Consider the following 27,175-nt stretch of genomic DNA (forward strand, 5'->3'; position numbering starts at 1 on the left):
CACACACAAACACACACACACACACTCACACCAGGGCCACGTTTCCCAGAAGCCAGTTCACCACCCAGTATGTGTTTGGAGGAACGTGTGGGAGGAAAGCAGGGCACTCAGAGGAAACCCACATGAACACAGGGGGGGGCACAGGTCTGGAACTGAACAAGCACTGAGGCAGCAGCGCTGACTGCTGCTCCACCTGCCTTCATGACTCTGAAATATAGTGCGCTGGGGTTACAGTCTTCAGGACCTGATGCTTAGTTGAAACGTCCAGTAGATGGTGCAAAAACCCATAGACATACAAGCCCCATTCTGGAGAAGGGTGACACGTTGATGGTTGCTGAAGTTATCATGGGATTAGAGCAACTATTATTAGGCTCGGAGTGGTATACAAAACATTTCACTGGTCTTTGTCTCAGCTGCTGTTTGCATTTTCCACTGAGTGACACCTACACCTGTCACAGCTGAGCTGTTCAATGGACATGCAATTTATACTCACATGAAAGTCTGAGAATGAAATGCAACAGCATCACCAGATAACAGCACATTTATTAGTGAAGTTACAACCTGTTTCAATGCTCAGATAATTGACAGCATTTCGGACTGAGGTCTGAATGCATATTTCATTAAATTGTTGTCTGAAGCTTGTTATTAAGGAAGTACTTCTGGTTAATTATACTGGTAGTACATCTGTTTTATAAATGAAACAGTTAAGACCTTGAGTCCTTAACTGTGAGCACCTTAAAATAATTCATTCTATGAATTATGTTACCTTTCATATTGAAACAGTTATTGGAGTATTAAGCCATGTTTTTATCTTGAATTCATACAAGAACAACGCACCTAGTTAAAAAATGAGTAATCCTAGCTTTTAATTGTCCCCTTTATTTGGGATGCAGCTAACAGCAGCTGGCAGGTGAACAGGAGGAAATTAAAAAGAAGTCCTCCAACCCGCCCTTGTAATGAAACAGGCCGTTTGTGAAATTATGAAATCTTTGTCGTGTATACTTCAGCGCGGAGTTAGTCTCCACTTGGTCCTCTGCAGCTCCCTTATCTGAGCGGGTAACACAGCCCAGTTATCGCACAGATCAGACATCCTTCTTACCTCCCGCGAACTCGAGAGAGCGGTGTTGGTGTTGGTGCGGTCCGCTGCAGCAGCGCGCGGCGCCGAGTTACACGAGTCGTATAATTCAAGTACACTGGTCTGCACACCAACACAATCGCGGTTAGCTAGGAAACGGGGGTTTAGAGTCGTGAAGGCACAGTTTCTGCTGGTCCACTCACAGGCAGCCGTGGTATCGTGGCGTAAGAGCGTGGGGGCGGCTCTCAGGGCGCCTCCGTGATTTCGATGACATCCTCCTCCACGATGTCTCCCCGCGGGGCCACATGCACGCGGGCGGGCGGCCTCCTCTCGCAGCTCAGGTCGGTGAAGGGGCTGAGCCAGGCCAGCGACGGGGGGCCCCCGAACGCCGCCCTCATCCCCTCCCGGCACCCCGTCTTCTCCCAGCTGGGCGTCTGGCCCTTGAGCCGCTCGATGCCCTGCGACGGAAACACAGCAGTGACCCAGCGGGCAGGGGGCGCGAGTGTGCCCCGGGAGAGGACCGCGGCGCAGTGCGGGAAGAAAATAAACAAGGCGCTGGGGTTAAAAACCCACCTGCTTTGCAAATCCTCGTTTTTTTATGAGCCAAATGTTTTGTATATAAAAAAAACCAAACATCCATTATTAAACACTAATAAGGAAACCTTTGCTATATTATATGCCCTTGAACGATTACTTTTATCTTGTACGAGCAGTGATTATATTAGGCACTAAAAAGGAGGGAGAACCATCCAAAGGACAGGACATGAGAACATAAGGTCTCAAATGAGAGGAAGCCGTTTGGTCCATATGGGCCGTTTGCTAACTCGTAGTTAACTGATAAAGGATCTCATCTGTTTCTCGAAGAAAAGCCAGGGTAGCAACTTCAGCAACGTGGCCGGCAGCTTTTTCCAGTCTCCCACAACCCTGTGGGAAAAGAAGTGCCTCCTGCTCTCGGTCTTAAATGAACTTCCACACAGCTCCCACTTCTGCCCACTGGTTAGTGTTTCACCGATAGAAACAGCTTTGCGTACGTGTGGTCGGAGTCAGCTGACTGGGACTAAAATCCCCCCCAATTAATCTTAAAATACTGAGAGTACGGCTTTGAAAACATCATCAAAGTGAATCTGGGGGCTCACAGGTTTAGCTTCACACTACATCAGCTCTGCTTCTCGCGAGAAGAGCTCGCGATGACACTGACTGGCACCTGCTGAATTCGCAGTAGGGGGCCACTGGCCGGGCGTGAAGTTTAACCGCAGAATTTGATCTCTGCTGCTGAAACTGTAACGGACAGTCCGTCCCTAACTTCGTTCGACCGCGTGCGATGTCCAGAATGAAAAGGAAACAGACGCTGAAAAAGTCTTTTTGCAAGGCCCCCCCGGGTTTGGAGGAATTTATCGAAAGGCGTTAAAAGCACAGGGACATCCCCAGCAGCCAGTTCCCACTCCGGTGCTGGAGGAGCTCGTGGGAATGAGGAGCTCGGCTATCTGGGACGGCACTTCAAGGTGGACCCAGGACGCGCGGGGCCGTGCGATATCTTTTGGACGGCCTGGGGACCCCCCTCCCCTGAACTCCGCTGCAGAGGCAAGGGAGGCTGGGTCCTCCCTAGACACCAGGCCAGCTCCGTGACCCACCGCAGGACACCCAGAGTGGAAACATGGACAAAACCTAACGCAGGCACACTGTTAAGAGGTGCGTTCACATAGCCAAACTAAAGTTAGGCTCTCGGCCTTTTAATATTTTGAACAATCGAAGGTTTTCAGCCCATAACAAGTAATGAACTTCAGAGACAGATCCAACAGGGACAGAAAAGGGAGACGTTCTCTGGAAAAAGTTTATTGCATTTATATTCAAAGTGAAAGTCATTGAATTAACATATGCAGCATTCTGATGGACACCTGAAATAGACGTACATTGTCAATACTGTATGTACATACAAAAGAAAAGAGTGACCGAAAAAAATTAACTAGAATCCCAAAGCACCACTTCTTTAAAAAAAAATGATTCCAGCAAGAAGTTTCTACGATTATTATAAAAAACAATGGTCCAGTGGTTTAATCTGAGTAAACAAATTATGCTACAGCTCAGTACAGTCAAAGACGTTGCCCAAAGAAACAGCATATTTAGCATCATTCTAATTAAACATGCAGCACTGCTGTTAATATATCATTGTAATTTGAAGCATATTCTATAGAGCACAAACGTAGTCAAAACTATAAATGTGCTTTAAGAAGTAAAGCACTGTGTTCTCTGAAATACAGCCAGAATCTAAAATATGTCAGTTAAGAAATATTTACTTCCTCGACAAGAAAAATCCAGATATTTTCACAAAAACTAAAGATAGCCACTGGATTTAACTGTACTGGCTGGCAATTTAGAATTTGTAACGTTAAATCAATCTGTATGAAGGCAAGGTCGCTAAAGGTCAAAGGTAAGAAGTCGTGTTTAAACCATATTTGACACTGGCTGTGTAAATATTTAGTCAATGTTTAAATACCTTGCTAAAATATGTACGCGTGTAAAAAAAGAAAAAGAACAGAATCTTGCACTTGCATGTAGAGACAATATGTTCTACCTGGGAAGACTGTTCCATTGTAGAAAATAAGATGGCAAGTAGCCTTAAAATCACTCTACACCACTTTAAAGGAGATGTGAAAAAAACACAAGAAGAAAAAGTTTTGCGATTATTGAGCATTCCAGCTCATATCCTTATTTCTGACCAAATCTATTCAGCTAGAATAGCCGATCTTAGCCATCCAGAAAGTCACTTATTCTGGTAAGGGTCATACAGTATATACCCTGACTCTATCCCTTTATGCAGGGCAAATTAGGCATAAACTTTGTAAATTAACAACATCTGATTTGGGTTATTCATGTAGTGAGACACCACAAACCCCATCTGTAATGCAATAATTACCATAAACCCATCTTCATAACAGAACAGAGTGCATGTCAGTCATACAAAAAGGCAGACAAGCTTTGCACAGCAGTAATAACTTCACACCGATAATGACAGGGTACAATCTGGCCCACCCTCATGCAGAGACGGACAAGACCCCTGCAACAATCCTCTCTCGTTAAAAGGAGGTACAATTTGGCACCAGTGTTCCTGAACGGAAAGAGCTCTGTTGTGGTCTCAGGCCACCTGCGCTGCTTCTCCTCTGACGCTCACTACCCTCCTCTCTCTCAGGAGGGCCAGAAACGGGCGAGGAAGACAGGGGTGGCCGAAGAAGATCTCGATCACACACGTTCTCAAAGGTCAGATGTATTTGGCAAAATAAATTAAAGATAACAAACTAGGAAGCAGTGCTATCCTGCAGTGCTTTACTGAGGCCTGCAGCAGGTGCTGCAGAGAGGTAGGCAGGAGGAGATGGACGTGTCCCAGCAGGACTTGGCCGTTTCTGATAGCGTCTCAATACTCTGTGTCTACCATCCCCATTCATTGCGCGAGCAGAACAGCTCTGTTTAAAACCCCACTATAATGACTCCAAATAACACAGCCTGCTCTCTCCACACCAGTCTTTAGCTGTGCTTTTCCCCCACTGACTGACTGTTCTACAGAAAACTATGACAAAAGGAAGATTTGCAGCTCTAGGAGAAGTAACTGTTCATTCCATAATAGCATACCATTGTGATAATGTGACGCATGGCTTTTCCTTTTTACTTTTACTACCTTGGAGGGTCTAGAGATTCGCCTGAAACTTGTTATGGGACAAAAATAATGGGCGCATGAGCCTTTTTAACATCACAAGCACCGATATGATGATCAGAAAATGCAGGACTGTCACCACTGGAGACAGGTTTAGACCAACGTATAGAAATTAATCACTAACTTGTGGTTTGTAATGCAATCCACTTCCTCCCGAACTGATGGCGCCTAAGCAAAGCCAAGACATGCAAAAGGATAGTTCAAAGTTCATAACTGATGTCATCGCTCCGAGTTACAAATGTAACGAACAGTAACAGAGAGCTGTTGTTGCCCTGTTTTTAAACCAATTAATCTCGACTGGTTTAATTAAAGGGAAAAAGAGAGAGCCCCAGTCCAATTAGGTTTTGCCCCAATACATTAGTTGTGCTAAAACATGTTTCTAAAACTGGTTGTCAAATCAATGTGCTCAATAAAAGGAACTTGTATCCCTGAAGGTTAGATTTATGGTCTAATTTCTAAATTAAAATCACTTACAATTGATTACAATTTATCCCCTTATTACCTTTTCCTAAAAAAGCCTGCTAGATTGTGGCTTATGGGGTTAGTTATTAATAGAACTTTTTCCTGTCTTGATGTGGGGCACATCAAGAGTCAGCTTAGTATGGTCTTTTGGCAAATTTAAAGATTTTTAACATTTAATTTAAATTAGTATATATATATTCATTGTCAGACAACTTTCTGAATAGTGGTTGTCTCGACTTTGCTTCTCACACAGATCTGCAGCGTTTGGGTCCTGTGCAGCAGACATCTTATTCGTTTCAAACAAGACACATTGCTTTGGGAATATTACAAGCTGAGGTCCTACAGGTGCCATACTGTATAGTGCCTTTACTGTGCTTAGCATTGCTAATTTGAAAGCACTTTATATTATATTAAAGCCATTAGCAGTATAATGTTGTTAGTGTTGCTCAGTTAATTTATGCTTTAATCACAGCCTCTTCAACATTATTGGCACTCACATTCTCACAGTCACAAAGCCAAAGTCAGAATTTCAATAAGATAACAAAACCGCAGATGTCCAAGTCATCTACAGAGCTGTGCGTTGGAGGTGACTTTCTGTGGAACTGAAGATGAAGAATATTTGAATAATTTGGTCATTTTGAAAAAGAGGACACATGAACCCGTATTTATACAATGATCCAAAAGTAATGTCTTTTTATGCCTTGTTTAGAAGTTGAATATATTTCACAGAATCCCTGGACATCCCTGTTTTTCTTATCAGCCAAAGTTAAAATTACTCATAAAAGGTGTTCGAGCAAAAATAATCATACGGACAATTTAAACACTGGCGCACATGGGCTAAGGACAGCTGACTTCCATAATTGGAAGTTGCCTTTAGGATAAAAATGAAAAATAAGAGAGAGACAATCACATACCCACTAATTATGATGATGGTATCAGCGTGACTGCCTTATTTTTCACTCTTCAGGGATTTCAGTTGCAGGTAATATTATGTTACGCTCTCCTGCAGATGGTGAAACCATCTTCTAAAGGACATGATATATTCTCTCCACTACATAAAAAGGTATTTAAAACGGAATAATATACACTTTCAAACTTTCTTGTACAGCAAGTTTTCATACAGTTTACAGTACCAGTCCACATGGCCTGAACTGACTGAACAGACTCCAAGGCTTTTCTTCAAGCACAGAGCAGGAGGTTCAGCAGTGGGTGGTGGCTGAAAATACAATGGCAATCTCAGCTCATGGTACCGCCAGGCAGGTAAAGAATAAAAGCACATCCAGAAACGAAAGATTCAGATTGCACCGGTGCGAACAGGGAGGAGAAGCGATTTCAGTTAATACGTTAACAGCCGAGGCGAAGCAGGACTCAGGATCTCAGAACGCAGATGAGGAAGGCGGTTCTTTTTCTCTGCAACTGCTCGACGCGAAAGAAAACCAAACCATCGAAACTGGAGGGGGAAAAAAAAGGCAGGAGACTGAAGAGGTGTTCTTTGAGTGCGGTTTACAATCGTGTTCCACGGCGTGCGCTGGGGACGGCCCACTTCATCCATCTCACACAACATACTGATAGGGGTCTGCCTTGCCGTGATCGGGGGTGGCGAAGGGGCTAAGCCAGGCTATAGAGAAGGGGTGTCCGAACACCGCCTTCATGTTCATCCACTTAGTTTTTTTAGCCCATCTTCGCTCTTCCTTTTTCAACTGCTCTATCCCCTGAAAACAAGAACAACCAAAGCTTCAGTAAAGGTAGAGAAGTTAACGACTTTGCTTGAGTAAACTCGGCTGAAAGCAGAGAGAACTGTTCTAACACAGCGCCTGGTGGCACCAGATCTCCGCACAAACATTGACTAAATACGATGCAGACAAAAATAGAACAGTTTCTCAAATGTCTGAAACCCATGCGTGAATACATCTGCTGTTGGATCGGTTTTTAAACAGAAAGCTTTGCGTTTAAGGAACAGAACAGAGCGACTAATTCAACATAGTAAATGAGGAACATTTTCAGTGACACTGCTAATGTCTACAGATGGGCTGCTTTGAGATTTTTTTTGATGTTGCAGAAAAAAAGAAGCTGAGAATAAGAAAGAAAAATAGTTTAGTAAGAGTTAAACAGGCAGTAGAAACCATTACAATTATAATTAGGCAGCAAGCATCATGTATGAGTTTTTTAGGCACAGCATTTCAGTGAAGTCAGATACTGTACAGTATAATCCCACAACTCCAGATAATCATTAAAGTGATTCTGACAGGAACAACTTTGAGACCCCCATTTCATTCATCAAACTGAGAATAAAGGCAACTTATTACTTTTATTTATGTTGTAACACTAGAAACGTAAATGGACATAAATACCCCTTTTGAATTATTTAAATGGGAAATAACTTCAGCAAGATAAACCAATGTTTTGTTAGAAATCTTCAAATACCTATCCTTGTTTAGCAAAGGTACTTAAGTAAACTACAAAAGAGAGTTCTTTGATTTGTTGAATGGTTATATTGCTAATATCTTAAAGATAAGTAGATAAATGCAGACAATAGCAAATTATAATTGTAGATTACAGTAAATTATGTGTGCTCATCTGCCCAAAGTGAATAGTAATTCCTGTAAAATTCAGGCAGTTGAAGAAGGACTTAGTTCAGAAAATACAGCTTCCTTGCACTAAAAGTGCCTGGGATTCCCTTCTCTTCTGTGTGCTGGCATTACACTCTGCTTTCACTGGCTCCAGTGGTGGAAACAACGAAACACTTGTTAAAACCCTGCAGCTGTGACTCACGGAACTACCTTTCAAAAAGTTAAAACGCCGAGGTTGAAAGCAAGGCAAAAACTAGGCTGTTTCTATTTCTTTTATATCAGTGAAGGGGGCTCTACACCTTTCTTGGTTGGGGATGCCTAGTTCAAGATATCAGTCTCAATCAGTTCCCCTCCAATCTGAACATGAGCTCAGACCAAAGTGCAAGATGTTACAGATGAATATGTATTCTACAACACAAAGAGCAGGACTCCAGATCCACTCTGGTGTTGATCGAGCAGATCCACTGGGCGAGAAAACTGATTTTAGCAGACGAACTCGGGCCGAAAAGTCCACCTTTATTTCTGTAAAAAAAGCCCTGCTGGAAAGTCTCTGGGTATTCTCATTATCCTCAGATCAATAAACCATTAATCTATGATGTTGTTACACTTGGCGGTTAATTTCCAAAGCAGACCAACCATTCTAGCAGAAATGTGTTTTGTGCAATAGAAATCACTGCTTTCTAACACAAAACTAAGCTTCCACTAGACTACTGCACGGATGTTACTGGCTTTTTTACTTGTATTATTTTGCCAGCACATACTGTAGGTCTGCAAAGAGAGCCTCATCCTGTGTTCAAACATCTGATCGGTCAGAATCACCAAGTGGGTCAAAAACAAGTTTTTGTTGATTCCATCATCAGTCTCGAAAGCCTCTCTCAAGGACTAAAACACAGGCCAGAGCTCCTAGCACGCCTCCGTGCATGCCTTCTGCAGACCGTGCTCTTTCAGAGGCGCGTCGCTCAGATCTCGCTGGTCATGGTGGGCAGATTCAGCTCAGAGGACTTGAATCGGCGCCTTCTGTCAAACTGGGGCGCTGGGATCGTCAGGCCGCGTGTGTGGCAGTGACCTCAGCACACGTCAGCGTTTCAAGCCGAACACAAACAACGCCTCTAAAACAAATGGCCAAAGGAGGCCCGAGGCCAAGGAGCTGTCTGGTTCCAGCCGGGCGATGTACCAATGTCTCTCTCAGCCGCAAGATGCAAAAAATAACCCCCCAGTGTCCTATATGAAGGACACAAGACAAACAGCACTGGATTAGTAATTAATCCAAAGATTCACCTCGCCTGGCCTCTGTCATTTAAGACGACTGCCAGACTTTGAGCTATTTACTTACATAAACGTCCCAGGAAAGTAGCTCACAGCCCGAGTATCCAGGAAGCCAGGGGGTTTGTCTCATCACCTCTACAAGCTGCGCCAGCCTTCAACACTCGGGAATGATGAACATAAAAACAACTTGGAGCTGACGAGCAAGAGCCATGTTTAGGCGGCCTTGGGAACAGTCTCCCAAGTCTGTATTAGATGACAGCTTGGACCCGCATGGCCTCCTGCTGTGCTTCTGCCTGTTCTCCCCAGTGTGCCGGAGGAGGCTGCGCGCCCACTCCCTGCCACTCAGCCCCACATCGTGAGGGCGCTGGTGGTCTGCAGGCCGTCTTGCACCGCCCGTCACGCTCGCAGTGACGCTTGGCAGCACCTCACGCCCACAGGTTCTGATCTGGCTTGCTGATGTTCAGAGGACACTGCTGGGACCAGCTTGCCTTCCAGCCCAGGGAGAAATAAGAGCTATACAGGGCCTGATACAAAACACCCTTGCACTGCTTCAGACCAAGTTTCAGAGGATAAGTCAGGTGATCCAGCTCCGTCTCACTCCTTATATGCTGCACATTAAGCGTGCTAATACCAACCTCTGGCCTTGGCCAGAATACATGTACAGTTATGTTTTTGTACAGCTATCAGATCATCTCATTGCTTTCATTTGACATGTTAAGCAAATGAAATCAAACCATCACAACAGAAAAATGTTCTCACAAAATTTGCACCATAAACAAATCATCTAATTTTACTGATGTCTCTCCTAATAAATAGGAAAGTGTTTTAAAATGGTAAGAAATAAACAAAAAACAGTTCACTAAGTGGGATGAGTAACAACTACAGGTTTTAGAAGGATACGCTGTTCCATTTTAGAAAAAGATTAACATTCTTAAAACAGTCTACAAATTAAATAACATATTTCCATGGTACCATACAACTACATTTTATGTAAACTGTTTTTTCATCTGCCTGCTGAGGGTTTCTTATAGAGTAGGTGTAGACTTCAAATAAAAGCCATCTGCCATTGAAGAAAGCCGAAACTAGGAAGATTAGAGGAATATTACATTGCTTGTATTATAAGACATATAGATTCTGGAAGAAACAGGGGATAACAATAATGTACTTAAGTATTAGAAACTATTCAAACTAGAGCAGCTATTCAGTGCTGAGTGCATGTTGAGGTAAATGTGATCCCGTATTATGATCTTTAATGTGGAACACACAAATTTCAAAGCAAGGTTCTCTTTTTGTTACACTGACATTAAGGTGTGCTCCTTTGAGTCTCTCTGAAGTTACCAGCCCTCCCAAAAGTGAAATTTCTCTAAAGTATTACTGTTATAAACATCTGTGCTTACAGATTTGAAAATGTGGAAGAAGCTGTCTTGTAACAGAGATGAATAGAACACTTTATTAAAATCATACACTTCTATAATCTACGTATACAGAGCACAGCATTTCTTGGTGCCTTGTACTGTTAATAAGCAGCGCCCTTATCTGGTTTGAATAAATACTACTATTTTTAAGAACAGAAACACAGTTTTGTCTCTCAATCCTACAATGGCTTTTCCTGTCATTTCAAATCAGGAAATTAGGCTCCAGAAGTCTGGAAACTACAGATAAACATACTAAAAAACTGTGTGATATAATAATTTGCTTTTACTTTTCAGTTTAAGACATTTAAGGCCACATTAACAAAAGCGTCTCATGTGATGATAACCCTACAGATTATAGCGCACCTCAACACATAAAATCTTTTGTGAATGAAGTTCATCTTATTAGTACTAAAGCACGATAATCATTTTCATAGCTCTCTGATGAAAGAATATCACCACAATTGTAAGATCGAAGTGCTGAATGATCTCTTGTATGCTTAACTCCTGTACTGATGTACTATATCTTAAGGTACTTCCTTCTTCATCACATTATGTCTCTCCCTTGCACCTTAGATAATAAAGAAAACAAGTGCAGGCTACCTTAGAAAAGAAGAGCTGCTTTCAAGAACCACAGCTATACAGAACATTGGAGATTTCACACAACATTTCATTCTTAGACAGAAACCTCTTTTTTCTTTCTAAAATGCTAAAAATCTCATTTGACATTTTGGTGTGCAGATACTGCTCGACCTGCACAGATATTTTTTGTTTACCAGCTTTGCTGACTTTTTTTAGTGTAAAAAATAAATTATCTGTCATTTTTTTTTTAATGCTAAATCATCCCAGGGCTTTTCAACTTATTCAGCATTGCCTCCTCCTCTGACAAACCTATGCCGACACACAAACCATGCTAGAACTGTGGTTCCTTCAGTTCAGGCGCGGTGGGGAAAAAGATTCTGCAGTTTTATTCAGTGATGCACCATGGAGCTACAGTAGCCTAGGAGACAAAAGCTATCCGACTACATTTTGCCAGTGCCGGTTGATTAAATTATGCCTTCTCTGGGATCCTAAATTACAGACAGTACTGAGTATGGCTGCAAAATCCCCATTATAAATCCCCCAAAATGAAGAGTGCAGAATGCAACCTCCATGGTGATTTGGTCACTTAGTTTCATCTAGACAAGAAAATCCCAGATCTGCTGTTTTCTGTTGTTCTCGAGTGCTTGTCTGCTTGGCAAGGTTGTCAGAGGACACAGCAGTGCTGAAGCCAGATGAAAAAGATAATGCAGTTTCTTTCCTGACCTGCAGTGAGGGATACAGGGGCAGCATGTGTGGAGTGGAGAGTGGGAGGAGGAGACCGGTGAGAGGGAAAAGCGCTCACTTACTGTTTCATCGGTACAGATTGAATGGATTTGGGTCCCAAACATCACAGATGTGAAAATGAGGAAAAGGAGCCCCTCAAAACACAAGAGGATGAGCAGGATGACAGTCGCTGGAGGTGAGAAGGTACTGCACTCTGGGGAGAACACACAAGACGTTTACACTGGGGAGCTCTGCAGAGCAGGAACACACACCACAGGGCGACTGCTTTCCGCATGTTCTGCGTTTATTTCAGAGCAACTGACCTCCCTTTCAAACACAATCTGCATCGACTGCATGGATCCCGTTGTAGAAAAACGCCCCGAGTTCGGGATGTTTTTGAGCAAAATGAACTAGAATTATTTAACATCTATTTAATCACGATGAAAACTAAACACGAAGGTAAACACAGAAGATGCAGATTCCAGGCACCCGAACTTCAAACACACTGCTCTCGGTTTGCAGCCGAATCGAAACGCAAGTCTCACTGACGGCCCACCAGCCAGACTGCAGAAACCGGACAGCCAGCCTTGCTTTGTCAAAGGCAGGGTTAAGAAAGACATGAATACAAACGGGCGACACAGATCCGGTGACACAGTTTCTTATTACAGAAAGCAGCACATCGCTCAGCAGACAGAAAAAAAACATACCTGGATAAAATCCAGTATATGCAGCAGCCCAATGAGCACTTTATTCATAAATAGAGAGGCTAGAGGAGATGTTGTTTTCTAATAAATTAACTACACTTTGGCCATAAGGGAATACAGTCAAACTTCAGCACTATGGCTGAGTGTATGTAATTGTTATTGATGGCAATGCTGCACAATTAACCTTTCTTAAACTCCTATTAAAAGCACAGCAATAATAATGCCAATTGTGAAGAAATAAAATGTTAGTTTGTGCTGCCAAAACTTATTTCATGCAAACCACAGTGAAAAAGAGATCCGAATGCTTCCAACAACAACCAGCAACAGAGAAACCTGGAGTGTCAAAGCTTTCAAAGTTTTTTTGTGTATCAACCCAAAAAGCTGATTCCCCAAGATGGGAGACCATCTGATAAACTGTTTTTAACCTGAAGTATTTATGGTGTCAAAATCACATTTTTTTAACTTTCTAAATATTTAAAATATGGCTCAAGAAACAAACTAAACTGATTCAAGGCTACTAACATCAATACATTACTACATGTACTTGGATTGCTTTGAGATAATCTGAACTGTTTTTTGAGTGTCAAACTGAAAGGCTGATGCTGTAAAATGGGAGACTGCCTGATTTTTTTTACCTGAAGTATTTATGGAACCGAAACTTTGTATAGTTCCTAGTAATTTTTTTTATATTGCTTAAAAAAACATACTAAACTAATTGGAAACTATCACATCAGTACATTACCATGGGTTCAAACTGTTTTGAAATAATTCTTTCACTACTTAAATTAATCTACAGTGTTGAAAAGACAAACAAAAGTGGCTCAATTATCACAAGCATGTAAAATGCACACATACAAAAAGGAAGGCAAGACGGTGTTCAAGGAGGTCAGGAAATAAAACTAAATCTTAAGCAGTTCACCTAACCAGACGCAGCCAGCTGTGGTCTGTGACACAGCTCTTGGAGGTGCTGAAAGTTTAAAAACTCTTCACTTACTTGTCCAGTCTTCTTCGAAGCAATACAGAAAGTGAAAAGCTACCATCATCAGGGCATGCAGGGATATTAGTGCTATATACATCTGCAAAACAGAGAAAAGATTACCTCAACATCCAAAACTGAGATTATTATTTTTTTTTTAAATGAAGGAATACCCCTACTCCTGTGACTAGTACTAACACTACTCCAAATGTTTTGAAAAAGGCTAAAGTGATTAAAAGATTCAGGTCGTGTCCTGGTCTCTGTGCCTCGCAGTGAAGATGCTGAGCCTCGGAGATGGCGAAGTGCAGTTTGTTGACATTCGTACAGCTGTTTCAAATCACTGCCGTTCACGTGTTCTTTGATGAAGCAGGCACAGTAAAGACTGCTTCAGCGTGGCTTGGAGAGCTGCAGCTCTCGTACAGAAACACCACGTGCTTCTACTGCGACATGGAGACTGTGGGCAAAGACCAGATCAAGGCTGAACAGGGGGGCGCTTTCCTCTCCGTCCCGTTCACGTTCCTCTCCGGTACACTTGCAGCAATGTTTGTTAAAAAGGTTTTCACTTAGTTGAAAACAGAAAAGCGCCCCTTTACACTTCAACATCTTCATATAGTGATGACAAAGGCATCGGCAACTGGGCTCAAATCCTATGCAACAAATCAAAAGATGACTTCTTGTGCCGGGAGAAAAAAACAAACAAACTGTACCGTAGCGTACTCTTAATATCTGCCCTCCGTGCTTATTGGAAGTTTTCTGCTTTCAGGAAATGAAGTAATTACATGCCACAGTATGGCACAATCCATTATGCTTTACCCAATCCTAATACCGCAACAAAGCCAGGAATGGCAGCCATAAAGAACTGTCACTAAAATATTCATGCCTGTGTGCGGGCTTTCTAGGGCTCATAATTCATTCATACGTTAAATTCAGAGAAGGCGATGGAGAACAGGCCTGACCCCAGCCAAGAACCCGATGATACAGGTCATGTCCCAGGAGGCTGTGATGCCATTGGAGCTCCTTGTGTGCTCCTCTGAGATGATTCCAGGCTCTATAGTAATAGATGGGCGCTGGCCTTCCTTGTGCAGGAAGGTCTTTTTCACATACAAAAGAGTGGGGTATTTGGGGCTACACCACAGGACACACTCACCGTAAATAGGACAAAGTACTTCTGGTTGTTTTCCCCTACGCAGTTATTGACCCAGGGGCAGTGGTGGTCCATCTTCCGAATGCACCTCTTGCAGACACTGAGGAGGAGACGAATGCAAAGTGGAGCTTAGTAGAGGACACCAAGCAGGCTGGGTACAACCTGTACTTCATCTACAGCTCCCCTAAAAGACTGCAGCCTCTGCAGGGCAGCCTCACAGGCCTATAAAGCATAACGGACTGCTAATTAATGGGGACTAATCACAGGGACGGTTGAAGAGGACATCTGTTGCACCCGGCAGGAGCTGACTGGTGTGGCGGTTTCTTTCTGCTTCCACCCGAAGTGGAAGTGCGGGCTGGCCCACAAACCCCAACCTCGGAGGCACGCGAGCGCATTTTGGTGGAGCTCCTGGCACAGCTTCCACATCAATTCTAATATCGGTTCTGTAACCCCTGTGAAAACGTATCGATTTACCATAAACCCAAAGGAATACCCCTTTTTCACAGACGGCTTCTCTTTTATTGAACTGCTTCCATCCAAATATTCTGAGAATACTGGGCCACATTATTCTTGCCAGAACACATTTAACTACAGCAACACCAACCATTAAGTATGGCGCAGATTATCTCAGTCAATTTGATTAAGTGCAGCAACAGAGCTCTGCTAATCCAGACAACAAGGTGCTCTGCCAACACTGACTGGACTTCGCGTCCACTGGAATCTAATATAAGAATACAGCTCTGTAAGTGTCAGAAACATTATTGGTTTCACAGGTCAATATTAGTGATATTACTCCAGCTGTTTACCTAAAATAACATCAGTAAATACAAGATCCGTGCTAATCAGGATCTGTGAAACTGCTGGTATGAGCTGCAGCGATATTTTAACAAACTTTGTGACCTTTTCTGTTTAAGAGTATGAAAAAAAATGTCTGCCAGTTATTATATGTTTGTGGATATAGACTAGAACGCTTAATGTTATCTATGTGGACATAAAAACCTTGAGGGAAATAAATATCTTTCAGACAAAAGCCAAGCTTTGCTTTAGTGTATTCATTACTGCTGCCTTTCAAATAAACAGCACTTCTACAGCTGCCTCTCCAATCTAAAGGAAAGACAGCAAGAGGCCACTTGCTGAGGCCCAGCCCTACAGGGAGCTCATCAGGGACAGAGAAATGGCAACAGGATTTAAAATGACAGGACCTGCTCAAATCCTTCGGTTTGGGAAGACTTACACTGTAACACATGTTTACATAAATGCACTGGGATTGACAAACTAAACAACAAAACACCCTTCTTCAAAGGGATCATTATTCTAAATGGTGGCTTGTGTGCTAATGCACAAGCACTTTTATTTTTTAATTGCAGACAACGACGTTCTTGGGCAAAGTCGTGGTACGATTTTAAAATCCTTATAAGGGGTTAAGGCTGTTTCAGATCTTTGGTAAGGAAAGAAAACAGTGGGAAAAACTCCAGTGGCTTCCCGCCTGGAAAAAACACACAGTGAAAGTAAATGTGTGCAAAGTACAACTTCCACATACAGACAATGCTCTGCAATTGCTTAACGCAAACAGACTTCACAAAAGTAGCGAGCAGCTCTGTAGGGGTCTGTGCAGCTCTCTAAATCCTGGAGTCGCGCTCCTACCTGCAGTGGTGCGCCCTGTCCGGTTTGATGCTGCAGCACTTGGGACACTTGTACACCACCTGCCCGGGCTTCAGCTGCAAGCTCTCGATGAACTCCTTGGTGGCGTTTCCTTTTGGCACGGCCCCCTGCAGCACAGCAAAACGAGCGGCTGCTGAACAGGGCCGGAGCACGTCTGGACCACGCCACAGCAGCGAACGAGTCAGTCTACCAAACAGCTGCACACACAGCCCCGGGCCAGGGGGAACACGCTGGTACAGATGCCAGTACGTGCAGTACGTACGGTACGTACAAGAGGCCCGATAAATGTGTGCAGCCACAGACAGAGCGGGGCAGAACCGGGCCTACTCACCGGGTCAGTCCTCTGAAGGCCAGCACAGTGGGGCCGAACCGGGCCTACTCACTGGATCAGTCCTCTGAAGGCCAGCACAGTGGGGCAGAACGGGGCCTACTCACTGGGTCAGTCCTCTGAAGGCCAGCACAGTGGGGGAGAACTGGGCCTACTCACATGTCAAGTCCTCTAAAGGCCAGCACAGTGGGGCCGAACCGGGCCTACTCACCGGGTCAGTCCTCTGAAGGCCAGCACAGTGGGGCAGAACCGGGCCTACTCACCGGGTCAGTCTTCTGAAGGCCAGCACAGTGGGGCAGAACGGGGCCTACTCACCGGGTCAGTCCTCTGAAGGCCAGCATTGTGGGGCAGAACTGGGCCTACTCACATGGTCAGTCCTCTGAAGGCCAGCACAGTGGGGCAGAACGGGGCCTACTCACTGGGTCAGTCCTCTGAAGGCCAGCATTGTGGGGCAGAACTGGGCCTACTCACCGGGTCAGTCCTCTGAAGGCCAGCACAGTGGGGCAGAACCGGGCCTACTCACCGGGTCAGTCCTCTGAAGGCCAGCACAGTGGGGCAGAACGGGGCCTACTCACCGGGTCAGTCCTCTGAAGGCCAGCACAGTGGGGCCGAACCGGGCCTACTCACCGGGTCGGTCAGCATGGCCCTGCAGTGTGAGGCGAGGGCAAGGAAGGCCAGGCCGTTGAAGAGCGCCCCGTTGAACAGGCTGTAGGCCAGGCTCTTGGAGGGCAGCAGCATGACGAAGACCACCACGAACTCGGCGTAGACGACCAGCAGCCAGGTGATGACGCCGCAGACGATGCCGCAGCCGTCCCGGATGAACCACATGCCGGCGGTCCTGGCGCGGGGCGGTGGAGGCGCGCAGTGCTCGGGCCGCAGGTAGCCGGCTTGCCTCTCGATGTCCCTGCACCGGTGCGCCGGGCTCCGCATCCTACGACAGGTGCGCCATGGCCACGCTGCACAAGAGCACAGAGCCCAGCCCATCAGCAGACGCCAGCCGACCCGCCGGGACTGTGCACCGCTCGCCTGCTCGCACGCGCGCGCGGCCCCCTGTTCCTTCACCAGTTTCCAGGCCAAGCATCAAAATCCAACACGACCGTGCAAGCGAGCCAGCTGGGAATACGCACAGGGAAGGGGGCTACAGTACATTCCCACTTATGTGCAAATCCGATCTATCCGCCACCCTCGCTTTGCAGCAGCAGCGCTGTACTATGGAGACAGGGGAGGTATTTTTAGGTAAGGGCTTCAGAATAAAGGTGACTCCACAATTCAGTCACTACTTCAACACCGCCTGTGGAATAGATAGGTCTCGACACCCGTGCGTCCTGACTGCAGCTCATGAGCCTGTGGGTTGGCAGAACAGCAAGCACGTTTTCCCCCCATGTCAGTACAGGACGCAGCAGTGAAACCTGTTCCAGCCATCCTATTTCCCAGAGAAGGTAGTGCAATTTAGCCCTTTTCAAGTGATGAGGCTTTTTCATTGAACCAACGGGGCATTCAAAAAAAAATCATTATATGTACGGAGACGAATATAATAAAAATAAGATAAAATAGAATAAAAATCTCATTTTATGAACCGCTCAAACAATCTCTCAAACGAGATTAAAATACGGAACGAAAACGGCTCCTTTCCTTGGCTTAAATCTTGCTTTGCACTCACTGAGAACATCAGAGGGGCAACTCTTTTTGTTACCACCAGTTTAAAAAAACTCTTGCGATACAGTGTACACTGTTCTGTAAGTTTCTCCTTACTAAAAGGACTGTCATATTAAAATTTGAATTCCTGCATTCATATAAAAAATGTGGTGGTGGGTGGAGACTGTTCTGGCACAGCCAAAGCAGGTGAAGGAAATGAATGCAGCCTCTAACTTCAAAGCTGCTCTCAACTCCCTTCTGTTTCCTTCATGGGGTGAGTCTGAGGCCTGTCTTGCTTGCGCAATCCTCTTCCTTGAGGACAGATCTCATGTAACAATGGTTCCCAGTGGCTGAACGGCTAAGGACTCCCCTGTGTGGGAAAAAGGTTCCACAGTTCAAAGAGGCCGGTATTATTTGACCGCAGCGCAGGATTATCAATATGCTGTGACTAACACTCCAGGCACACGTGCCATCATCTTGAGTTATTCAACTAATTCAAATCGGTTTTGCACAGCGCAAAACATCTAGTTTTCCTTGGCCAAAGAATGCTTCTCCAAGAAAGAAAGACCAAAGCAAATTCATTGTTTTACTTGTCATCACCGAGTTAATTCACTCAGTGCATGTACGCGGCACTTTTTCCATTCACAAGAGGCAGCAGATCAGGAAGAGAAGTGAGCAGCTTCTTCAACAGGAAGGGCTTTGGGTTGGCGAGACTGTGCAAACTCCGAGTACCCACCACACTGGGGTTAGTATTTCCCACTCTTAGCGACAGACACATGGCTACTTAGACTTCATTAACATTTCGTCAGAAGGACAAAACACTGTCTCCGTTCCCCACACTGGACCACTGTTTTTTAAGGACGTTCGGGCCCAGGGTACGAACACTACCTACTGGCCCATTAACACCACTGACAACAACAAACTGGTTTTCTTCCTATCCCAGACTGCCCATGCCCACCCTTGCTTGGCTTCCAGCATCGGAGAAGATCGGCCGAGACGCTCAACAGTTATTGTAGGCGACCTGACCTTGAGGGAAATAATATAGATAATATATAGATACTGTAGAAAAGCCCCGAAGCACCAGAAAAGGACAGAGTTCAGTGTTAAGACATGAAAAACAGGGATTCTACATACAGGTAACATTCAAACACTTCTTTTATTCAATCTATAGAGACTTCAAACTTACAGGGCATAAAAGAGTTCTCCCACATGGTTTGCATTTTATTGTAATCTGAATGCTGTTGATATCTTCCTTTCAGCAGCTGGGAACACTACCTTTTTCCTCCCTGGAAAGTTCCACAAAGAGGAAGGACAGAGTTACTTGGCTGAATCCTAATAAAATAATTGGTTCTCACCATGTTCTTGAAACTTACAGAGTATCTAATAATGAAATAGGAAGTGAATACAAATGAAAGTATTATCTTCCATAATAAAGATGCCTCTCAACCTCTCAAGAGAAGCCCATAATGAAAGCATCGAGTTCATCCCAATCAGTTGTAACCTTTTTATGTTTTGTGAGTATTGGTATGTTCAAGGTGAATTGTACAGCAAAGGTATCGATAGATTTAACAAATGCAGGAAATGCAAGTGAACCATTCAACTGGTAGGATTTTTGGAAGAAGAATTTATAATATCCAATTTATAAGATCCCAAGATACAAAAGTGTTAAAATAAACAAATAGCAGATGCAAAACAAAGGTTAGCATCTTAAATTGAAAGGGTTTCACAATTTAAAATAGAGAATTTAACATATGGTTGCTTTTGAAAATGCAATTTACCATAGCCTAAGGGGGGAAAACGAGTGAAATACTGAACTAAAAAAAACTCAAGTGGGGAAAATCTCTATTATTATGGAAATGTGCGTCTTCACTGAACAGGGGAAATAAGTCTCTCGATTCACTTCAACATCTACTTGCTTGAAAATATTGTTAACTTTTACTGTGGTGGCATATAAAGAAGATTAAACTTCAAAACCAATACATCACAAGTGTCCAGCCAGCAGTACAGTCAGAAATGGACTCTCTCTATTCCCCCTGCAAAATTAAATGGCAACAATGTGGACTTTTGGCCAACTGATCTCACATCCTGACAGGATGTGGAAAATATTGAAAACAGTCAGAGACCGTCTAAATAAATCAGTATGTCATCTGCATTGAGGTAAATGTAGCGGAATGACAAAGAGGCTGCCAAGGCCAAGGCAAACACAGGTGAAAGAAGGCCCGTAGATATCGCCGAACTGGGAAGAACATTTGTTGCTTGGCAGCACCACAGCCGAGAGGTTAGCAAACAAACACTTCGGCCATGTTAAGGAAAACTGATCCACAGGCCCTAGGAGCTCAGAATGGCACAGGGAGAGGCACTCTCTGTAACCACGTGTTTAATGAGGGGTGTGATCTGACAAACCAACTTGGTCTCACAAACCTTATGAAGTTTCAGCATTCAACTTACAAATAAATAGCATGGGACAGTAGCTTGCGTGGAGTGTGAGTGAAACTTTCTTTTTTTCCCCCACCAATGAGAAGTGTACAAAAAACATACTGATGTCCCCCTGAACACAACCTTCCTCAATGGCCATGTGCAATATGTTGTCTTTTGCTTAACACAACTGGGGCCAACGTGTCAGCTCTAACGCAGGACAGAGGGCAGCAGGAGCAGCCTGGAGATGTCCTCACACTGACTCCATTCGCCCAGACAGAGACAGGGCTTCTTCCAGCAGGAGAAGAACTAGGCAAGGAGAGAGTGACCCTGCACACACCCCCCTCCTGATCAGCCGGTGTTTCAGAACTGTATGGCTTAGAGGAAAGCATGAAAGAAGTCAAGCTTGTCGCCATGTGATTTGACAGCAACATCTTCTCAGCCAAACCAACGGCCAGAATATCAGCCTACTATTATCAGAGTCTCAGAGCTAGTAAGTGTATCGGTCAACTGCCAGCAGAAGTACAAGTCCACCTCGATCTCTGCATAAGAAATTCAGAACACTAATCGGCAAATTTTCATTTAGTCAGAAAGGACGAACTGCCAAGCATGCTCCAGAGAACTTTTCTCTCATTTTTCAATTTAGTCATTTTTCTATGGCAAGATTTATTCAAATGTGAGGCAAACACAGTCAAATGATTTTTAATGAAGTCTGTGCCTGTTTTCTCTAGGTAGGATATGAGGGTTGCTCACTGGGCCAAAGTTAAAATGAGGCCTTTTAATAATTTAAATTTCTATTAGACTAAATTCAGTGAGCTTGAAACTGCATCCAAAAGCTCGATGACCACATGGGTTGTTTCTCTGGGGAGAAAAGAGGCTGAGAGGCAAACGTGCAGACAGTTCTGGAGACTCATTTACATAGTTAAACACTGCAGAACCTAAACAAAAGCCATTCGATGTCTGAAATATTTTCAAATATGCCCCTGACCACGAAACAGAAATTGAAGAACTCCTTCACTGTGCCTTACACACCCTCCTTGTCAAGGTTTCTGCAGAAAAGGAGTTTGCCACTAGCGAATCTATAAACATCCTGTTGCTTCAAATGAGACTGTGCTATGGGAACACCCATGTGTCCCCTTTGCAGTACATCTAAACAGCAGCATGTTTGCTGTCTGGTGCCTTGCAAAGTATTTATCCTGCACATGCACCCTGACAAAATTGAAACACTAGTCAAACAAAGCCAGTGGTGGAATTCATCTTGAATCAATAAAGAGCACGCAGCAGCTGCTGAATGAATGAATGCAGAGAGACCGAATGCCCCCCCAAAGAGAACACACTAAGTGAGAGCAGAGGGGGACCATCCCCTGTTCTCTTAGAATCACTAACACTAACGCCATCATGACGTCAAAACACCCACCAGTGCCCCGCCCCCTCCCCGACAGTCCTGCCAGTACACATCACTGGTTTCCCCACGAGAAAAACAAACACATCATTTTTAAATAAATAACGCAATGGCCAGCAACCACAAAAGCTCTTCTTTAATCCCCTCCATCACAGACTGTGTTGGCCAGGACGGCGAACCTTTAGCAGGGCCACTGCTGAGTGATCTCCTTACTACTGGAAAGGCAGGTCTCTGCTGTACTATCACCAGGGCAGATCCCTCTGCTGAACAAAGGGCTGGACTGCCTGCTTTCTTTCAAAATCAGTGGAACCCGAAAATAAACACCTGGGGCTTACAGCAAGCCTCAAGAGTGATCTTCACACATCCTGCAGGCCCTCTGAATAAACACGTCCCGCTGTGCCATATTTGGAAATGACCCGAGGATTGCTTTGTTGAGGAATCCAGCTAGATCACTGCGTTCAAATTACGCTGATAAGGGCCTGATTTAAAAACAGGATTTCTACCGAACGGCCTTTGTGATTGATTACCTTGAGCTTTACGCTCGCCAGCATCATTGTGTTGGCATCGATTGTGCAAAACCAAGCCCGGTTCAGAAGCCAACGAGCTGTGCACAGCACTCCGAAAGGTCACCGTGCCCGCTGTCTCCGCTATCAGGCTACATCTGTGCCTGGCCATTTTATGATCAGGACAATCAATTTCTTTCACTTTTTTTCTTTTCGTTTGTTGAGAGACAGGATCCTGATTTTCCCGGATCGGCTGCATTTTTGCAAAGACCGGTCTCAAAATGGCAGAACTAAATCTGGGGAAGAAAAAGGGGCCTATTTCAGCTGAGTGTGCATTACCTTTGCTGCTGTTGCTGCTGGCGTTCTGTGTTTAGGCTTGGCCTTTCCTTAATGTCTTTGCATTGGAGCACACATGCGAAAGAGCACTCCACTGCCCTTGTGCATACGACAGAATAACCTGGACTGAACTGTCACACTCGCCTCCCAGGAAGGCCACTCAGCTGCCATATCGTTGCACCAGGATGAGCCCACAGGAAGGACTGCAAGTGGCATCCCAGAACATGAGCAGTGAAGCAGCATGCAGTCAGGCTGTTAAAAAAATCACCACCAATGGCATCACACCTGGACCAGCAATCAAGTGCATCATTCTGCCTGTGCGCACCATGCTTTCCAATATACATCAGGGTGGGCAACGCAAACCGCGATTTATTGTGAAAGAGGCTGGTCTGTTCCTGCAACACCTTTGCCTTTGCGTCACTTGGGATTTCTTCATAACAACGGACGTTCACAAGGTTAAATCAGCTCGTCGCCTGTGCCCAATCAGCCCTCTCACTAATGAGGCGACTTCATGCTTATGAAAGCGTCAAAGTCACTTGAGTGAACCAGGGTCAGTCATTAATGACCAATTCATCAAAAATAAAACCGATATGCAAAACGAACATTCTTTCTCATTCTAGTAACATATAGAAATTGAACTATTGAACTTTGTTATGATATTCTATATCTCCCTCTTTAAAAAGCAGCCAGATTGTAAAGGTACTGTAGGTGCCTTTCTGTGAACCTACAAGGGAAATATTTGTGTACACACAAAGGGAAGGGTATATGACTAAGAACTAGACTACGATAGTAGGTAAACACTAAGAACTAGAAATGCCAGACTACAATGTCACTTTCACCAAAGGGACAAATGTAATAGACAGAAAGGTAAATTATTTCTCAGGCCACAGTCACAAAAGAAGAAACACTATTATACGTACAACAATGGTACTGCAACAAAAAAAAACGACAACAAAATAAGATCACATTCTAATTCAAAACCAAATAAAAAACTAATGCATTCACCAGATGGGTTGGAATTCTTTCTTACCAACAGAAGAGGCAGATTCTTTTCAATAATTGATGATTTTAAACAATAATTTAAAATAAGCTCAATAATTCAAGGGGGGAAAAACTTAAAATGAAGATGACAGAGCAACCAGCAACATTTAAAAAATACAGCCAACAGATGCAGTGTCAGAGCAGAATTCCTTAAATCAGGCTGAAACTACATCTTGATCGTCAAGAGAATTGTAACGTGAAACATGAATTCCTACGATCAACCTCGTCACAAAGAAGGGGGAGAGAGTGCGGTACTGACCACCACATTGTAAGAAACGTGATTAATAAGTAATGTTACTAAGTTGCTATAGTAGACCTGCGGACGTTTCAAAGCCAGCAGCAGAACTCTTAAATGCTCCTCATAAAAGTAACTCAGTTCCTTAAATGTCAGAATCCCGGCTGATGCCAAACAATCATTACGAATAATAAGAGTTATACATCATCTAGAAATGATTAATTAGCAGACAGCAGCCTGTGCAAGGCTGGCTTCTTCAGGCTTTGAGAGACTCCAAGCACTATTCCCTTTGGCTAATGAACCAAGTTACCAAGTACTTCACACACACAAAAGCTTTTTTTCCCTGCAAGACCACAGGCCTTGTGCGACTATCAATGTCACTGTCCCGGAAACACGGCTCTTCTACAATTACAGTGAAGATTAATAATGCAAATAATCCAACAGCATTATAGGCAACTTTTCAAATTAAACAAAATCTATAAATTCACAATGTGCAATTGTGCAAATGTTTCCCTGTATTCAATAATGTACTTTGAAATTTACTATACATAATGCTGACCACATGGACACATTGCTATACATACAAAATTCTCAAAACCACTGCAGAGCGTTTTCTCTGGCATGCATTAAGTGTGCCGTGTGCAGGAAAATGTAGCGTTGGGGAACAAACCTTAAACTGTGCAGCACAATTTGGTAACGATGGGCAAAAGAAACGCAACACAGCTCTAAAACTGATCTAGTCACAAACCACAGAAAATGTGATGGGATCAAAGAAATGCAAAAGGTTTTTCAGACTAAAAGGTGAGAAAATGCCACAAAGTCAAAATGAAAATATTGCAAAGGAAGCAGTGGGAACAACTGTCCTGAGCAAATGATGCACGGACCTGATCAGCCTCTGCACAGTCCGCTGTGGGGTGATCCGACACACCTCTGCAGCTGCTTCCAGCAGCTGAAAGTCAGCTGGTCACACCTGGCTGGAGCAACAGCTCACCATGTGGGCACTCCCCTCCGTCGGAGTGACTCCCCTTGTCAAGAGTGAAACCGCCAGGTGAGTAAGACACTCTTAACACCCCCTCGGCTGCCACCTCGCGTGTTCTTTGGCACCTTCGGGAGACGATGCCTGAACAGCCTTCACACTCGCGGATCTTTTTCGTGCACGTGTGGACGATATGCTTGCAACGTCCTCCAGGATTTCCTCCAGTGACGGAGCCCCCCCCCAACCTGAAGACAGTCCCGCAATGGGACGCCACAGTCCCGGCCAGCGTGGTGCCCCCCTGCCTCTCGGGCTGTAGGCTGTCCCTCACAGAGCCAGTTTCCTGGTTTCTCTCAACTAGTGAGCTGCCAGCCCCATTCTCCTGCGGATCAGCTCTTCCTACAGCCTTCAATCACGCAGACGGCAACCAGAGGATCTTCACTTCTCCAGCAGGGCAGGGTCATATATCTCACTGTTCTTGCGTTAATTAAATCACGTTTATACAGGTTGCCAGCTCATCTTGATTCTTTTAACTCTTCACAAATACTAAACAGCAGGCCTTTTACTAAATCAAACGACTTGATAGTATTTCGCCCTCTCAACGAATACTACTCAATCAACAAATCATCTCAACTCTTAATTAAGATGTGAATAATATAGTGCACAAGCCCAGTGCGCTACCGTTATGAAAGTGGTACATTTTCATTGCACCCCTATACTTATTTGTAAAAAATCTATACTTTTAAAACACCAAGTGGAGGGTAAATCTAGTTATCCTGTAAGTTCGTGGGACTACTACTGAATGCATCGTGAATATTATTCACAAACAAATTACAGTAAGAAAATAGCACTCAAGTTTAAAAACTAGTTAGCATTGTGGACGTTTAGCATTGTGGAAGACGTTAGCAACATCAGCCTATATCACAGCAATGTGAAGACTCCCAGCACAAGATAAACACATTAAAATGACGTTTGCTGTAGTGGCATTCCATAAGGGTTCTGGGGGTAAACACACTGTACGATCACTCTGTTACACTTTCTACATTACTTGTAACATGGATCTGCTATGGTGATACACACTCCATCGCACCACAGATGGTGGCCAGCCCGACACGACAAAAAGCTGCCGACTGACGAACTGGAAAGACCGCCAGCCATATCGCCGCAGTCACTCCTCTTCAAACTGGGAGGAATGCGCGAGTGGGGCGGACGCGACGATGTCTCCCCGAGACTGCCAACCTTTACGCTTCGAGATGAAACCGACGTCAAACCCGTCCACCTTCGCGGCATGGGCTCGACTTCCAAAGGCTATTTTGCGTTATCTCAGACAACGCTAGCGCTATTTTATAATGGGAGGAAACGCAGACTGGCCAAAGGTGGCATGTTTTTTTTTTAACGACCCGTCGTTTCAGCTACAGGAATCCAAACCACCGCCACTGTGCAAGATTTCGAGTTTAAGCCGAACAACTGGTCTGCACTCACCTTTCACAGGACGAAGGGGGGTTGCACGTTTAAGGCACAGGCGGCCAGATGTTGTTTCCTTGTCAGAAACACCCGCGATGGAAAACCTAATGTCAGCTTCATACACACGCTGCCTCCCGCTGCCAGCGCGCCTCCCTTCTGAACCAAAGGCGCTGTGCGTGTGTCTTATCACGCAACTAACTGCCGGTTTGCCCGACCTACTCCTCCTTAACCCATAGATTAAGGTGGCTGCAGTTCCGCATCACCATGCCCCTGCTCGACGGTGCAGTCGGTAGGGTCCCTGTACTATCTGGAGAGCTCTGGCCAAGCCAATGCAAGCGAAAGTAACCAACCAGGAAGTGCGCCGTGTGCGTGAAGAGGCGACGCTTCCTGCGCCCCGAACTCCAGCTAAAAAACACCCTTCCTTCCCGTTTTTTCAGTCACACCAGTGCGAAATCTTCCGAGGCGTCCTTCTTGGTATATTACCCCCCGGAGGCTGTTGAAAGGCAAAGGGCTGCCAGCATATGCAACAGTTTTTCCAAGTCCGCAAAAATCCTCACAGCA

At 44.5% G+C, this 27,175-nt stretch overlaps 1 protein-coding gene across 4 annotated transcripts; it reads right to left on the reverse strand.

Annotated features, from left to right (window-relative positions):
* Positions 1–523: 523 nt before the first annotated feature.
* On the reverse strand, positions 524–27,106 carry zdhhc3a (zDHHC palmitoyltransferase 3a). Of its 4 annotated transcripts, XR_015925777.1 has the most exons (8): positions 26,633–26,767; positions 17,238–17,566; positions 16,265–16,389; positions 14,624–14,720; positions 13,495–13,576; positions 11,880–12,010; positions 5,587–6,955; positions 2,893–5,556 (listed from the first exon to the last, which is right to left on the reverse strand). XR_015925777.1 is itself a non-coding variant. In XM_088602102.1 (7 exons), exons 2-7 carry the CDS (start codon positions 17,538–17,540, stop codon positions 1,321–1,323), a joined length of 951 nt encoding a protein of 316 aa, XP_088458228.1. In that variant the 5' UTR covers positions 17,541–17,566; positions 26,965–27,106; the 3' UTR covers positions 524–1,320. The 4 variants fall into 4 exon arrangements, 3 of the variants coding, with proteins under 3 accessions (XP_088458228.1, XP_088458227.1, XP_088458229.1); XM_088602102.1 differs by lacking the exons at positions 2,893–5,556; positions 5,587–6,955; positions 26,633–26,767 and adding exons at positions 524–1,533; positions 26,965–27,106; XM_088602101.1 differs by lacking the exons at positions 2,893–5,556; positions 5,587–6,955 and adding an exon at positions 524–1,533.
* Positions 27,107–27,175: the final 69 nt, after the last annotated feature.

The sequence above is a fragment of the Lepisosteus platostomus genome, chromosome 12 (assembly GCF_059453375.1).
Source record: "Lepisosteus platostomus isolate fLepPlt1 chromosome 12, fLepPlt1.hap1, whole genome shotgun sequence".
Lineage (NCBI taxonomy): Eukaryota > Metazoa > Chordata > Actinopteri > Semionotiformes > Lepisosteidae > Lepisosteus > Lepisosteus platostomus.